This window comes from Etheostoma spectabile, chromosome 11, assembly GCF_008692095.1.
Source record: "Etheostoma spectabile isolate EspeVRDwgs_2016 chromosome 11, UIUC_Espe_1.0, whole genome shotgun sequence".
Taxonomy (NCBI): Eukaryota; Metazoa; Chordata; class Actinopteri; order Perciformes; family Percidae; genus Etheostoma; species Etheostoma spectabile.
This window is the reverse complement of record NC_045743.1, coordinates 1,176,212-1,194,073: the sequence shown is the minus strand read 5'-3', so window position 1 is coordinate 1,194,073 and position 17,862 is coordinate 1,176,212. Positions and strand designations below refer to the sequence as shown.

Genomic DNA, 17,862 nt, shown 5'->3' with positions numbered 1-17,862 from the left:
TCAAAGAAAAGGCTGTTTGTCTCCTCTGTCAAGAGAAGGTGGCGGTATTCAAAGAATACAACCTGCGCCGACATTATGAATCCCGTCACAAAGACAAGTATGCTAGCTTGCAAGGCCAAATGCGAGCAGAAAAAAATCTCAAAGCTAAAAACTGGACTGTTAGCTCAGCAGACTACATTTGTGCGGCAAACTCAGCTGAACCAAGCATCGGTTCGGGCCAGCTTTCATGTTGCTCAGCTGATAGCAAGCTGCGGTAAACCTTTCACTGAAGGAGAGTGTGTCAAGAAATGTTTGAATGTTGTCGTGGAAGAGGTCTGTCCCGAGAAGAAAGATGACTTTAATGCCGTGAGTCTGTCGGCAAGTACAATTACCAGACGCGTTGAAGAAATTGGGGGTAATGTGTATGCCCAGCTGCAGCAGAAGACTAAAGATTTTGACTTTTTTTCGTTAGCACTGGATGAGAGCTCGGACGTGCAGGACACCGCGCAGCTTCTTATTTTTATTCGTGGAGTTACCGCCAACCTTGAGATGTGCGAGGAGCTGGCAGCCCTACAAAGCCTGAAAGGCACTACGACTGGGGAGGATATTTTCGACAAAGTATGTCAAACCATGCAACAGTTGGATCTGGACTGGGCAAAGCTTGCCAGCATCACGACTGACGGGGCCCCTAGTATGGTGGGCGCGTCTCGGGGTTTAATAGGACGCATGAACCGGGAGATGGAAGAACGGGGTCTCACCGCCCCGCTACAAGTACACTGCCTAATTCACCAGCAAGCGCTGTGCTGCAAAGTGTTGAAGTGGGATTCTGTCATGAAGGTTGTGGTATCGTGCATAAACTTCATCAGAGCAAATGGACTTAAACACAGGCAGTTCCAACAATTCCTGTCTGAACTGGAGTCTGCGTACGGAGATGTGCTGTACCACACAGAGATCCGATGGTTGAGCCGCGGCAGAGTTTTGAGACGTTTTTACGAGCTGCTACCTGAAATCAACGCATTTCTTCAGTCAAAAGGCAAAACGGTCCCAGAGCTGATCGACCCAGCATGGAAATGGCACCTCGCATTTTTAACAGACGTGACAGAAATGCTGAACGGCCTTAACTTGCAGCTACAAGGGAAGGGGAAACTCATTTGCGACATGTATTCCCACATAAAAGCATTTGAGGTGAAACTAGCGCTGGTTTTGGAACAAGTGAAAAAGCACAACTTCACCCATCTCCCTGCTACCCAAAGCTTTTCTGCAGAGAAGCCAGCTGTCGCGTTCCCAGGTGAAAAGTGTGTGGAAGCACTGGAAATGCTGAAGGCGGAGTTCGGTGTACGATTCCGTGAACTACATGTTCATGCAAAAGAAATCCGTCTTTTTCAGAACCCTTTTGTTGCAGACATCGATGAAGCCCAGCCTTCCTATCAGTTTGAGCTGGCCGAGTTACAGAACTGTGATGTTCTAAAAGACGCATTCAAGCCCAACAGTCTCATTGACTGTTATGCCGCCCTCCCAAATGACACCTACCCTAACATAAAAAAACACGCAGTGAAGATGTGCACACTTTTTGGCAGCACGTATATCTGCGAGCAAACCTTTTCTCGCATGAAACTCTTGAAAACTCCAACGAGATCAAGATTGACAGATGAACATTTGCATCAGTGTTTGAGACTGGCCGTGACTAGAATGGAACCGGACATTCAACTTCTCACCAGCCAGATGCAGGCCCACAGTTCACACTGATGAACATACAGTACATAGGTAAGCTCACTTTTCTGATTTAAAGTAGTCATTCTGAGTATGAACAAATATAATCATAATAAAATCTATTGGGATAAAATCCATCTCCACAACCATACTGGTATTGAAATGCATTGTGCTGTGTAGGTGCTGCATCACTTAGTTTGGTTTCTTAGCCTGTTTGCTTTGTGGTTTTCAGAGGGAAGTTGATGAGAGAGAGCCTACAGTGGTGTCTACTGGGCTGGCCTATGGAACATACAAAACTGGATTATAAGGAAAGAACACAAGAACTTTGAGAGACATTTGAGATTCTGCTCTGACAAGTGAAGTTGAACTTTTACCTAGGATTGTGCACGGCACACCATAACTTTCTTTCTGTGAAGAACCCAGAGAGGGTTATTTTATTTTTATTTATTTCATAAATAGTGTTATTAGCCTATATATTTTCTGCGTTATTTTATTCTGTGAAGAACCCAGAGAGGGTTATTTGATCTCAGAAAGGGTTATTAATATTTGGATATGTGTGGTGCGCTGGAGTGTCAGCATGTTTTCTGGAAAACAATAAATGATTACATTTAGAGCCCCTGCGATTGTCACACTTTTTCTGTTAGAAACTGACCCTGGCCCCCCATCAGAGAAGGGCAAAGTTATGTGGCCCTCACTGGAAAAAGTTTGGGGACCCCTGTTATAGGGGATGTCACACAGTTAATAAGCAGTATGATAGAGTTAGGTGGTCAGCTGGATAGTAGTTGTGAGCGGCAACTTACTTCAGAGTGTGCGTAAATAAGAAATCACACTCAGAATTACCCTCACAACTCAAGAAAGAGGAATACATAATCAGAATAAGAACTATCTCTCAGCTCTTTATTTCATACTCTGGAATAAGTGGCCTGAAGTGGTGTTCTGGCCGACACACCTGAGTGAACCTGGTGATAAACCCAGTACTAGCACCAAGACTGAGCGTCTACCCATTATCATCACTTCATTGATGGTCCTTCGAGCCGGATAACTGGGTTTACGTCAGAGATGGAACTACATCCACAGTATGCTGCTAGTGGTGCACGTCCTAAACGGCATATTCACCTACGTCTGCGCTACGCAGATTATGAGGTCAATCATTGAGGCTACCTCAGCCCAAGCCCAAGTTGGGCTGAGCCCAAGTACCCTACAGCTTATATTGGTCAATGGAGTGAGGTTGGCGGCAACCCAACGCCCCCACAGCAACATTAAGGCATGGCATGGACACAGCCACTGCCCTTTAGATCATCTCAGGGTCATAACTCCAACATCACAGAGCCAACTTACTGTGGGCCACGCCCAACAATCCCCAACTTCTCAAGTTGGGACCCAAGTAAGTTTGCACGGCTCAAGATCTCATTGGAGAACCTTTTACCACATGATGCATCTGAGCGGTTTAAATACCAAGTGTTGGTCGATCACCTGCAACTAAAAGAAGCCAGGTTAATAGCAGATGCTTACCTTTACTCCTCAACACCCTTCTCGGACACAATGGTTGCCCTAAATGACAAGTTTGGCCAACCACAACAGATAGCCCTGAGGCGTATTGCTGCTGTGATTGACTTACCAGACATAGCTGAGTTTCGCCGCTGCATGTACCATCAAGGTACACAAACCCACACCTTAACTAATCTTTCAGAGTGGTTGAAATACGAGTCTTGGTGCCAGGACTCTGAAGGACAGTTAGCTGTGAGAGGAACGCCTGAGGTGTCCAGGCCTGAGGGTAGGAAGGTTAAGCAACCTATCACTGTCCTCCATGGTGTGAAGGACACCGCTAAGAAACCTGAGGCAGTAGTGTTAAGCAGAGACCCTGCATGGGCAGAAGCCTACAGAGTGGAGATGGAGAAACTTATAAAGGCGGGCTCTGTCAGTGTGGACCGGAAGTTCCAGCTGAAGATTGTGAGGAATGGTACTGTATAAGCCTCACAGCATTATGAGCCATAATGCCAAGAATAGGCTGGTATCTGCGTCAGTGGGCCAGCAACGAACCAGGTGTAATAAGTCACCTACCAGAAGAAAGCTGCTCTGCTTGTGTTGAGTTATGGCTGGCTCAGAACAAGATACCCGACAGATACCCCAGAATCTACTTTAGGGCTAAGCTGGCTCTTCCACACCGATGTCCTTGCATTGTTATGTGGAGTACGGTGTCCCCACAATCGTAATATCTACAAGGTGCTGGCGTGTCAGTACGACCCCTTACGGGTTCATTCTACCCTTCACCAACAGAGCTAAGATAATTGTCCGACAACTTTGGGACAAACACAGGGGATGGGATGATCCACTACTACCGCGGGAGCTTCTGCAGCAGTGGATAGATTGGGAAGAAGAACTACAAGTCTTACTTCAAGTAACCCTTCCCCGATCTTACTTGCCGAAGGACGTGGATACCTCCAGTCTTCATAGAGAGGTGTATGTATTTTGTTACGCCTCAAAAGAGACTTACGGCTCAGTGGCGTACCTACGGACCACTGACAGACACGGTGAAGTGTATCTATCATTCCTGATGGTCCGTTCCAGAGTTGCTTCCAAGCGATTTCACTCTATACCCCGATTAGAACTCTGTGCTGCTCTTACAGGTACTGAAGAGGGAGCTGACCATCCACATTGATCAGACAACCCTTTGGTCTGATTCCACAACAGTGCTGACATGGCTGAGATCTGGGTCCGGCCGATTCAAGGACTTTGTGGGCACCCGCGTGGCAGAGATACAGGAGCTGACAGCACCTAGCACCTAGACAGAGCGTCATTATCCACACTTCACAAATACTACATGATGTTCAGATTTCCTGACAGATTACCAATCCCTCCCCACACTCCCCACTGACACAGTGAAGCAGAGAGCAAGGCCACTTCTAACAGCCTGATGTAACATCAGAGGCGACAGTGGGTGGGGAATTACAAAAGCATGAGAGCAAGAGAGGGTATGACAAAGAGACCTGGGGTCTTTAAGCCCCATTTAATTGTTCCCATAGTGATGAGTCATTAGTTAGTACTCAACAATAAATCCTGGCGATTTTTTTTAGTAAGAGACTGTGACTGCAGTGAGGAAATCCTGAACTGAAAGGCATGGGAGTCTCACAGTGGAAAGATCGAAGACATTTGGATATTTTGATGAAATAAATATAGCTGAAATGTAAAGGACACCATGCTTTCAAGTTATTTGATGTGGTGTCCTTTGAACCCACATGGATTAAAGGCAATCATTTTACCAACTGATAACACAGATCTGAAAGGGTTGAAAATAATAACCACAGAGAAATGCCTTGGAGATACATCTATAATTCTCTTTTTGGTTTCAGATCTGTTCATATTCTGGGTTAGGAATGAAAATGTAAAGCTGAATTCACAGATAAATGAAACAGGTAACTATTTTAAGTGTGGTCCAATTAGCTGCATTGCTCACTTGTTAGCTTAATTCCACAAAACTACAGAAATAGGCTGCGGGCTTCACACAGATATCGACAGAAGATATGTGCTACATGTTAAAAGTATGTCAATAAAAATCCCTCAGCCATACAGTAACTGTACTCTTGTAGAACCTCATGTAGCCCAAGTTATAGCTATTTATAAAGTCATTAGTGGTATTCTAACATAATACTTATGGGACACATTTAACATAGCATGGTAATGTCCTTTGATGACATAACAGACACAAAGGCAGCAATGTCTGTGGGGTACGAAATACTATGTTAGGATTTGGATTTGATTCATTTACATTTATGTCATTCAAACTGGTAATTTAACATCTTAACTCATTTTACAATTCTCTGACACTGATTTCTTCTGTTGATTTTGTTCATCATGAAAATGAAAAGAGACTTTCATTTCCAAAAGGGGATTTCTTGTTAACCTTTAACCACTGATGCAACTGCAGGACGCCAGCACAACGTGGAACTTTTACGGACTGCAAATTAAAAAGGAACACAATGTCATGAAAATAATACAGGAATAATGCACAGCAGAGTAAACACCTAACATTCATCACAAAAGACTACCTGTCACAAGTTGTTAAATACAAATAAATGAATAAATTCTTTGAACTGAATCTTTTAAGCCGAAGCTGATATTTTGTGGTGGTATTAAATGTTGTGTGGAAGTGCCTTGGTAAGAGGATCGAGAACATCATCTGCCTCTAGACCATCATTGAATAGTTCAAAGATTGCCACCCATAAAATACTCCAGTAAATTAAAAAATTAAATTAAAAAATAAATTTAACAAAAAGGTAATGTAAATATCTTTGAAAGAGGATCTATGATGATGAGATCTGGCACACAGTTCTAGTAAGATCATTTAAAGAAGGTGCAGCAACTAATATTTCAAATACAAACTTTTTAAAAAAATTAAAAAAACTAAAAATACCTTGACACATCTTAGCCGGAGGTAAAGAGAACCAGTAATGGAAAAACAGAAGACAAATAGAGAGTACCGTATGGCAGTCCCCTCTCCGTCTCAGGGTCAAATCTCAGCTGAACCAAAGCTGTGCTGGCATTGCCTGACCCTTTCATCCCCTCTCGTCTGGCACCTGCACTGCCCTTTACGCTGCCTCCCCTGTTGCTTGACCCCACTGCTCTGCTGGTGGCTCGCTAACCTCAACAAGGAAACAATCTCAAACAGACCCCTCAGTCCTTTTCATTGTTGTCCAGCTCATTTTTTTTTTTCCTTTGTCTCTTACTTCATTATTCCAGTCACCCCTATTTTTTTAAACATCCTATCCACCGCTGTATTCATTTCCTGCTCTTTTCTTTCAATCTACCCCTCTGTCTTTGTCTGGTTATTATAAAGATTATTGTATTGCATCCACTCTCATCTGCTACATCCTGCAGAACAGAATACATAAAAATACAGTATCTATCAGCATCTGGAGACCAGAGAATGGAATAAATCCCTTCAAGATGAATTTGATCTATCCGTTAAGAAAGTAAAACAATTACGTTATGGTGGCAAACTGTGTATTTATCACACCAGATAGACGAGCAATCTCATCGTTACTTGTGTATGAAGACAGCAAGCATCAACTGATTTGTGTGTTGGTAGTCTGCTGTATGCATGTGTGTTGTGGTCTGCTCAGCAACGACAGATTCTCAGGTCAGGCACGGCTCCAACAGCAGAACGGCATTATGTAAGACACGTGCATCAGGTGCATAATTAACTGCATCACGCTAAAGCCATGAGCGTCTGCTGCACAGTCTCAGTTCTTGTTCTTATTTCAATTAGAACATGAAGAACAAAAGGTAGGGTCAGTTCCTCTAATTCATGCAATGTTCTGGCCATGTATTTCTCTTCAGGGTGCTGCTGGCCTACATAACAGCAGCAGCAGACTGTCACATTGTTCTGTTTGAAAATATTTCCCAAACACTCACAGGGCGACCCGGCCGGAAGCATCAAAACTTCCAACCCAAATCTTGCATAATACTTTAGTCAGCACACATTTTGGCCTCATTGCTGAAGCCACGAGACATCATTTTACTCCAGAAGGCAAACACACATGGGAGGCCTCACTCTGAGGAAGAGGTGGAGCAAAATTGTACCTGTTACTGGGCCACAAGCATGTACAAATACCACCAGGTACCATTTGTTGAAATTCAAACTATCTTACAACTATAGATTTACAATTACTACTACAATTATGTACCCTCAGCGACAATGATTTCAGTCTAAACAGTGATAAAATCCTTTGAGAATAGCGAGACCACTTTATGCTCTGTATGGAGATCTCATTTAATGCACTGCACTCATTGTTGCTGCTAATTCTCACTCTTGCCTGGGTGAGGCGTAAACAAATGGAGACAGTTTAGCAGAACTGTAGACTCCAAACTTAAATCACAAGAATGAGGGTTTGAGAAGTGAGTAGGACTCGATCACCTGGAGACTTGATTGACAACTGACAAAGACTCAAAAACATTCAACTCTCTAGAATCTACTAGCACCGTTACATTACATCAAAGGATTTAATGATGTGCCTTTTATGGTTCATCTGTAAAAAAAATTAAAAAATTAAAAACAAAATTAAAATCTTTTAATTAATCTGGTACCTGTAAGGGAATGGAGGACTGGCAGATGGGCAGAACCATACTGACTCTAATACATATCTACTGCAGCAACAAGCTCCAGACACTAAGCGACTCCCTTTCCCCCTCTCTACCTCCTTCTGGTTCGACTCTCTTACTCTTTAGTTGGAGCAGTGGGAGCTGTCACTTCTCTTCCTGTTGTTACTCGGCCTCTCAGCAGAGCCCCAATTACTAAAAGCCACTGCCTGCTCCGGACAGGCCTGGTCACACCTAGTTATCTACCTATTAACCACACACTTATGATCACAGACAGAATTCAGCCAATGTGCCGCCTACTCCTCTGTGAATCACAAGAAACCTACAGCATGACGCTCTACAGTACCAAACCAACACTTCACCGTCGTATCGTCTCGTGTCTCTTGGTTTTGTTTGCTCCACTTGGAAATGCAGATTTCTGTTGGTTTTGCTCTTCTCATTAACTTTTTCATGGATAAGAATGAGTTACAGAACAGATTACTGAATTCTGACAGCTGCAGTCATGACGACATCCACTGTGAACCAACAGGACCTTAGTGTCCACCCCTTGATTACAGAAAACACAACTCCATTGTTATAATGGCTAAACGTTTGTATGTGCACGCTCATCCATAAGTGCTCATGTGACACAATGCACATTGGTTCCAGTAATTCCTGTCACATGCCATGGAAATGTTCTCATTTTTCAGCCCTGCCAACTCCCCAAAAGAAATCTGCAATCTTAACTGAACTCTTAAACTTAGGCAACAAAAACGGATAATTCCTGATAACGATCACATTAATAGTGATGAAAAGACCTTTGTATACAAGAGCTCCAAGTACATGGCCTGATGCTTTAACCCTTAAGGATTCAAAAGGGACACATCCGAGTGATAAAAGGGTCTCAATAGCATCTATTATGTGTCGAGGTTTGGGCCTCCACCTGACTGTGAAACACACACGCGTCTGTTTCTCAGGCTGAATCTCACTTATTTGATATGTCCTTGGCCCTCAGTTAAACTGTAAGTTCTGGCCCTCCTTCATGAAGGCTGAATTGTTCCTGCCCTGAGGAGCGATGATGGCGGAGGGATCTCTGAGGAGCTATGAACGAGGATACACAACAGCAGCCTTCCCGGAAGCAGTGCAGCTGAAAGCAGCTGCTAACTGCGCCCATACAGCTAGAAAAATTCCCGTGACACTTCGAGTAAATGACATCTCATCTCTAAAAACTAATTTCCTCTCTCCTCGCATGATTCTTATTGCCATTTAAAATGAATGATACAGAAGTTGTTGCTTTTTAATATTCGTTCATCAGAATCATTTAGTATGACAAATAAATGATTCTGATAAAAAAAAAATTATTATTGTGTTTTTGTTCAAAGGACTTCATATCTTCATATCATATCTTTCATATCTTAAGTTTGTATTTTTATACATTTTATTCATCAGAACTTTCATTTATTTTGATGTTCCTCTGTTCTGTTGTGACAATAAAACAAAGTGTTATATTATTTTAGTGAGAACTTATAAATAACTACAAATATCTAATGTTAGGGAAATCTAATTAGGTTTATATTCTGGATGGAATTTTTTTTAAATATGTATCGGCCGATTTATTGGAATATCGGATTTTTAAATATCCAAATATTTGTATCTTAAAAATCCTTCGGGTCAGTCGGGATTTAATACACACCCAAATACGGTCAAGCAGTGACTCTACACTGATACTGTAAAGACTGGGCAAAAAAACAGAGACTGAATTAATCAAACCATCTTCCATCTGTGAACATCACACCAAAACTGGGCAAAGCATCGACTTGGAAGAGGTCTAAGTCATTAATCAGGAGGGAATGGATGACCAGAGAAAGACTGATGCCATTCTGATCTGACGCCGAAGGCCATCTTTAAGCAGTGACAGGGGTTGGAAATTAATGGAAATTCCATGCATTTGGGAATCCACATCAACCACATCCAAAGCAAGACCTTTGTGGCGGGTAAAAAATATTTAAACATCCATTCGCTCAATCATCAATGACTGGTCTTTAGACACAACTGAGCAAACTCCACAGATGAAGGCTATAGGATGTGTCTGAAAGCTCCAAGTTCCAATAAGTGGGCCTTCTGCTGAGAGGTATTTCCTACTGCTATTTCCAAGGTCAAAAATAACTCGTCAAGCTCACTTGCTCGTTAATAAAAAGGGTAGTTTCTGTATTTTTCAATCTGGACCCTATTTTCCCATGCATTTATGTCTAAGTGACTAATGTTAACACAGGTCTTTGGAGTTGGTCCATTATTGAGCGAGAACACTAGCCTGTCATTTTCATGGATAATACTCCATTGGGCTATAATTGTGGGGCGTGTTTCGACCGAACCAGGAAAGAAAATGCCTCTGCACTCAATTGGATAGACTTACAACCAATCAGAGCAACGGAGTATGTGATGTATGTTGAACTTTTGCCAAATTCCGTCGGAAGGACAGCAAAAACATCTTTCTGATTGATAAATGCATTGATTGTGGTTCTCTGTTCCTCTTTTAAAATGAATGCGCTGTCGATATCTTCTACAACAGATGTGATGGCGGAATCTACACATCTTAATTCAACCCAAGTGCACTTTGGTGATGTGGTTGATTTCGTTACTTTTGATAATTTGTCCATCATCGTATAAAACCCACCCTGGCAATTGGATTGGTCCAAACAGCTCTGGTTTGAGCATTGTTGCTCCACAACGGATAAAGTCCAGACCAAACTTCCCAATCTCAAAAGTTGTGGGCGGGGCCAACTTCGGCTGTTATCCAGGCTACGAGATCCCAGTAACTGGCAGCAACGTAACCCTGTGGGGCAAATTTGCACCGTCAGTGACATCCACTAAAAGGGCTGTTTTGCAACTTACATGCTCCGTGTCTGACAACATTATGGAAAGATGGTGAAGTCTTGTTCTAAAATCTCACAAGGTCACCTGCTGGGAAGACAGTGGTGTGGATCTGGAGTGGGGAGAGTTCTAGGGACTTTGTTGTTTTGAGTAAAGAAAGCATATCTTGGTGCTACCTAAAAGATTTTGAAACATGCATTTATGAATCGTGTCAACAAAATGTTGAGATACATGCAAAGCTTCCAGAGATGTTAACTTTGACTACGGACACGCTGAAGTTGTGGCTAGTTGTGCTACAGCTCCAACTGGATCCTAACACTCCAGTCCTTGTAGACCATTGGGTCTGCAGTGACCATTTTCAGCGTGGATGACTACTGCCAGCCAAAGAAAAGAATGAATCCTAAACCTAAGCACATTTTCCTAAAGAAAAAAGTTGTTCCAAGAGTGGAGAGCTGCACACAGAGCAAAGTTACTGTACTGAACTGGCATCAGGAAAAGCATGGCAGGATAAGAACAACTTCTTTAACTTTTCCATAGTCAGGCACATATAATATCAAGCCTGTCAGTGGCAAAGGCAAGCACTTTTAGTGGACTACATGTAAGGTCGCTTCACAGCTCCTGGCTGCAGGGCTCTAGCTCAATACTGAAATACAAATACAAAAATGTTCCCATTAGTCAGTTAGACACAAAAACATGGGAAAATAGGGTCCATGTTAAAAATGCCAAAATGATCTTTTAATTAGAAGATATACACTACATTATAGGAGGGAAGTTACTACAAACACTGGCCGAGCCATGTTTCATGTGTCAAACTTTTACATTCTTTCCCCTAAACTATCATCAGGTCATGGAGGAGATAGAGAGGTGTTGGAAGCAGCTAATCTTGACAAGCTGAATGCTCAATAGAATCTATTGGTCTACACAGTGAACATCATCACTCAACCATCAGCACTAAGCACTTACAAAAGTGTGTTTGTGAACGGCTTCAGTTTTCTAAATGCATTCAGACCGTTATTCCAAACGTTTTACACTCTTCAGTTTCAAATGATTGTACTCGCACTCCATTTTTAAGACTAAGGGAAGGTTAAAAATGACCCCACAGTGGTGACTTGCATGCAAACATTAAACATTACAAGAGCACTTCAAATATTTGAGCCACATTAGGAATCTTTATTACCTAATGAGTGTTGTGGAAGTTTCCGTCCAGCAAGAGAGGAATTTTTTGGAAGTGAGACTTTGTTGAAACAAAATAAAGACAGCTGCACCACTGAGTCAAGGTTTGGACTTCGGTGAGATTTAATTATTCCCTGCAGAAAATAATCAAGTGACAAGAACAGTTTTCACGACGTATAAATCAGTAACAGTGTGACAACGACTTGCGAAATTAATACAGTAGCATCCCCGTCTTATATCCTGTTTCCCCTAGAGGAGAAAATGCCTTGTTTTGGAAAACACATCTAATCTTATCAAAACAATTAATTTTAGCAGACAGAATAGTTGGAGCCTCTTACGTTTCTGCACCTGTCTCTCATGCCTCAAAGTTTTCCACCGGTCTTTTATCTTAGCTGAACGAAAACAAAACATGTCTTTGGATGTTTTAGACCGGCTATGGTCCTGACCCTGGACGTGCTTTGATAAACGTAGCACTGAACGACTGTCTCCTTTAGACTCCATGGCATTCTCCTTGGAGGAAAAAATGCACAGTCTACCAGAATCTCTCTTTCAAGGAGGACACACAGGGAAGGGATTTTAAAAGTCATATAACCTGAAAAGCATTATGAATAATTATACAAATAATAATACTAACGCATGCATATTATCGAAGGATATATGAAATCATGCTTAAATGTAATTTTCGCATTACGTGAGTTTGGCTGAGCATGTGGCACAAACGTTGAGACAATTGATAAAAAAAGACAATGATTTATGAACAATATCAAACACTTCTTAAGGAAGTATTCGCCGTTCACAGACACAAATCGTTTGTGACATCATCTGAAATAACACCCACAACATCATGTTGACAGGTTCAGGTCCTTAGAGCGTTACAGTATTCATGTCATATGTTCAGTCTTACAAACCCAACCTGTTTAAGCCTAACCAATCAGCTGGCACACGTGAAGAGGAGGTGTTATTTCCTAACCTCCACCTGCTCCACCTAAGATACAAATCTGTGGTCAAGATGTTTGCTCTAAATGAATATAGGTTCTTTTAAGGTCAAATCTCTAAGAATGTATTATAGCCTATATCACACATTTATATTCTTGGTTGTTTGATTTACAGTCAGCAGCAGCTGGTGATCAAAGTTTATGTTTTAAATGAGTATTATATTACACTCTGAATGGTTACGGATGCTGTAGACAAGTGAAAAATACCATGCAGCCTATTGTCATGGCAACACCTGCACTACCCTCCTCCACCTCTGCATGTGGGTGGGCTGCACCATTCAGAAATAACCTGGATTAACTCATGGCTTATTTTCCAACTCTGTTGCACCAACATTTTGAATGTTGTTTTGAACTCGGCAGGATTCCGCAACATTTCTTTGATACTGTTTAAACTATTTCATGCATATAGCCCTCCCTAATCCAGGTCTCTCCAACAGATTTTAGATTAACCGAACTTTGATAAAATACTTATTTCATGTTTAAATGTATTTTTATTATTATTATTATTATTATGACTAAAACATGGTTTAAAAGTTAAGTTTAAGTCACCTTAAAAAATGGGCCAAAATGAATGTGATCCAGATCGAGATGTTCAATGACAGCAGCCCTGACTTTACTGAATTTACATTCAGTAGCAGATTAAAAGCTCAAAATTATTATATGATATACTGCCCCCATGAGGAATTGTGTCCACATGATACAAACCTTCCGTGACCATGCACACAGCCCCCACCCCTCCGCCACGCAGTTGCTAGTAGTCGAGGAGGACACGGAGGATTTAAAAAACAAAACATGATGGACTCTTCAGAAGAAAGAACACTCACTAGTGATAGGGTAATATACCGTAGTACTACGATATATTAAATCCATTTCCTCTTATGGCTAACACTCGCTCAATGGCGCCTTAAACAAAAAGGTTTGCATTGCATATCAATATAAGTGTATGTATCTTAATGTATGTGTGTTTGTACTGTTACTCCTTCAGAGAGGTAACACACAGCTTGAAAGGATTTGTAGAGATGTTGAGAAAATGTTTTTTTATGTTTTTTGTAGCAGCTTTACTTTGTTTTCCCCTCATCATCCCACCTCGTGTTACCTGACGTTGTCGTGCTTCTGGATGTAGATCTTGTGAAACATCATGTCCTCCTGCTTGGCGTTTATGTCGGCTTTCATCTCCATGGCAACGTGGCGGGGAAGCACTGAGAGCAGAAGACGTTCCTGCAGGAAAGCATGGAAGGCAAGTGAGTTCAATGGAAGTAAGTGCACGGTCGGAGGTGGAGGCTTTGTCTGTCTGAGGAAGCATCACTGACTAACATGCCTGAATAAGTTTCCTGCCCCCCCCCCCCCCCCCCCCCCCCCATTGTAAAACAAAAATAACTTGCACATGCTTTTCATCCAATCATCAACAGCCAATCACTAAACTTAAAATTCTGCAAGCTCTTATTCTGAATTTCCTAAAGCTGTAATTCACACATCTTTGTCTTCTTCTCCATAGCTATGGTGGCTGGGGTTTGTATGTGTGTCACACCAATTTCTCAGTATAAAAATGATATAGTATAGAACAAGCACGCACACTACTGTACACTTTTTAGATCCATATTTTAAGTCTACAGAGGGTGTTTGAAATTCAAAAGGTTCATTTGATTTAATCACCAATAATGCTGGTGCTCTTTCCTCCAATCTTACATCCCCATCTCTCTCTCTCACCTGCTGTTGGTTTTCTCTCTGGGAGTGGAGGCGAGCCTGGATGCATTCCCTGGTCTCCTGGAAGGCCTGTCTCTGGGAACCCTCAGCGGGGTAATGCGTGCAGACTCCCACAATGTTGGTGCAGGAGAAGATCAACACGTTGGACACTAACTGTGGAAGAGGTTGAGAGAGAATGAGTTAGACTGCAAGGACGGGGCATCTTCACCAACATACAGTGAACGACAACCCTTTAAATTGCAAGCATCCAGCTGAGATATTTTCCGGCCTATTTACCTTCCCTAAGCAATTGAACACAGGGACTAGTTGAGGCTCTGTTGTCTGTGTCACAGATATCTTTTCTGAAGATAAATAAATAAAATGCACTTCTCTGTTACTATAAAAACACAATAGGGCCTTTTACATTTACATTCCTTAACATCTGGGGCCAGATGTGTTTTATGTTAAACACACAAAATAATGAATATACCCTTTTTTTCAAACAGATTGGTATTCTGTAAGAATACCTGGAGCTCCAAATGTTCTTCCCACAAGGTGTTACTCAATTTAAGTGATACAGAAGAGACAGGGAGACGGTTTTCTAAGGGCGTTTATGTACGATGTGTCTTAACAGTCAGAGTAAATGTGTGTGCTGCATGTTGTCATATAGCCCAAGTAAACAGATTTACGCATTTGCACACCAAATTAGTAATGTGAGCATAAAACACGTGGTAAATGCATCATAATTTGTCCTATTAATATTGCAATTTTTAGCACCGAGTTTAAACTTGTGTGACTTCCTGAGTAATCTGAGAGCATGTAAACATACCGAGTTACAGAAGCTAATGGAACAAAAGCTACCACTAAAACTTGAATTTTTCATTTGCAGCAAATTAGTACCTTCAGGTTACATAGACCCTGTCAAAGTTTCCACCTATCAAACAGCTTGAAATCTGTCATGTGTCCAAGGCACTAGTGCTAAAAAGGTATTGTTTCCATTCAGTGCCAGACATACAGAGGGCCATGGGACTGGCAGCCAGCAGCAAGCCAAAGCCAGCAGCCCATTCTTTTCATAGAGCCATTTCATGGGCGGAATCAGCCGACTGAATCACATTCACACCACAGGCCTCTCTGTTGCCGGAACAAACTGAACAAACACAGCACGTCTTTATCAAGTCAAAAAACCCTCAGCAGGTCTCCATGCTTAAAACCAAGCACACTCAGAGGGAGTAGTGACTGGCTGAAGAGGAAGTGAGGCAAGACCAAGGAAAATAAAAGAATGAGGTGAGACAGAGAGAGGGTGGTGAATTTAAAAAAGGTTACTCTTTGCTATTTCTGCCTTTCTTATCTAACTGAAACACCATGAAGCTGAACTGGATTGAACCACAGAAGATAAATGATTTTTTTAAGATAACAACAGTCAAGCCATGGCAAGCAATGTTGCCCAAGTGTACAGAAACAGATTTTTATGTTCTTTGTTTTGGCTGCTTGAACATTTACTTTGACAGAACTATTCTTACCTAATAGCATTTCAGGAACTCCTTATTGCAAATGTGGGAAAAGGATCTTCTCCTCGAGGGAGCTCTCAAGAGAATCAAAAACAGCATGAAGGTTTCATGAACAGTAAGAAGTATTAGGTTATGGGGCGACCTTTAGCCCACCTGGTAGAGTTTGTCCCTATGTAGGCCGAGTCCATAGCAGCGGCCTGAGCCCTTTGCTGTGTGTCATCCCTTCTCTTTCCCCCTTTCCTGTCCCATCACTATCAAATAAAATAAAAAGCCCTAAAAAGTATTTGTATCTATTATTATTATTATTATTATTATTAAATCAGTATTAGGTTATAAAGACAGCGCTGTACAGATATGAATGTGTTTGGATGTCACAATTCAGCTGTTAGGGATCGTTCCGGTATTTACGGAATGGACCACCGGAGGAAAATAGGGGAGGGTCGTGTCTTTTTATTCTTTGTTGCGGGGAGTGTCACCCAACGTTTCTTTAGTCTCGGGGGGGGCGTCACCCAACTTTTTTTATACATGAAAACAGCTAAATTTCAAAGTGGCTTGTTTTGTGCATAATGGCACTCAGTCTCGGCCGAGATGGGTATGGCTACAGCTGGGAGACCTCCCGTCTCATGCCCTCTTGGCTGGTGACGTCCCCAAGCTTCTACTTTTCAAAATAAAAGCTTGCATCTGGTCCGCTATGTCTTTGTACTTTAGTGTTTTAGATGATTTTGAACTAAACAGTACCGCAGTCATGGTAATGAATACAATTCTTTATTCAGTTTTGTGTATTTGTGCGGGCGGGACTTATTCAGTTTGGGAAATCCCACAGTTACAACATGAGTGAGCTAGCAAAGCAGTTTTGTGTTGTTGCAGGATTTATTAAGATTGGGAAATTCAACGGTCTCTACAAAGCTAGAGCAGAATTAAGAAATAGTTCTGTTTTATATGAATACAAAAATGACCACATTTGCAACCCAGCAGAAGAACTTGATCATTATAACTTACACATGCAGCACATGTTAATACGTTTAGCATCTCAAATGAGACTTGTCGTATTCAGTGCAACCAGCTGTAGTTGAAAAGCCAAATATACTGTATTAGAACAGAGAGGTAACAAACAGCAAATCATTTCCCTGCATAATGTTGCAGTCAAGTAAATGTCCTTATTCAAGAGGCAAACCTGTAACAGATCTGCACACATTTAGAGCTTTTTTGTCCTAAAAGGTTGACGAAAAGCACTGACTTAGCACAGCTCGGACATTCAGTGAACAAGAATGTCTTTTGGGTGAAATGCCTCTCTCCAGCTAAAACTCCGTTAGAGCATTACAGAGACATCATTATGTTTTCCTTTCCACAAGGGGGCTTATTAGCATAACAAAAGTGTTTGAGGCATGTAATCAGCAGGGAAGGACGTACTATTTTGCTCCGGGGAGAATTGTTCCCTGGTACAAAAACACCAGGAGGGGGCAGGAGCTTTTACTGCTATAGTGTAAAGGCCTGTGTGTTTTTGTTAAGACCATTAAAATAATTGTGGAAAACACAAACTCCTGCTTAAAACTGTCCAAATTTGACATTTAAAGGTGTGCTCCTGCTACTTACAGTGGAGTTACAGCGAGCCAGCTGCAGCTGAACATGGAGCCTCGAAGCATCCCACCCCCGCACAGCCATGGAAACGGCATGCATCAGATAGAGTCTTTCAACAGGTCAATACAAATATTCCCCAGCAGCAGTCTTATTCTATTAATATTGCCAGCGCTCATACAGGCCTTATTTGGAAACCTATGGGCTTTTCCTTACCACAAAGGGAAAGTGAGAGCAGCAAAACACAGTTCCCATATTTAATACAGAGATCATCCCCAGGGTAAGAACACAGA

At 41.8% G+C, this 17,862-nt stretch overlaps 1 protein-coding gene across 1 annotated transcript in view; it reads right to left on the bottom strand.

The window, feature by feature from the left end:
- Positions 1 to 17,656, bottom strand: part of LOC116698375 (adenylate cyclase type 5) — a 47,256-nt gene extending 29,600 nt beyond the window's left edge. The window contains exons 1-3 of the mRNA XM_032530295.1: positions 17,588 to 17,656; positions 14,511 to 14,660; positions 13,900 to 14,021 (exon numbers count right to left, since the gene is read on the bottom strand). Of these exons, the coding sequence (XP_032386186.1) occupies positions 13,900 to 14,021; positions 14,511 to 14,660; positions 17,588 to 17,656 (341 nt within the window). The remainder of the gene's footprint in view (positions 1 to 13,899; positions 14,022 to 14,510; positions 14,661 to 17,587) is intronic.
- Positions 17,657 to 17,862: the final 206 nt, after the last annotated feature.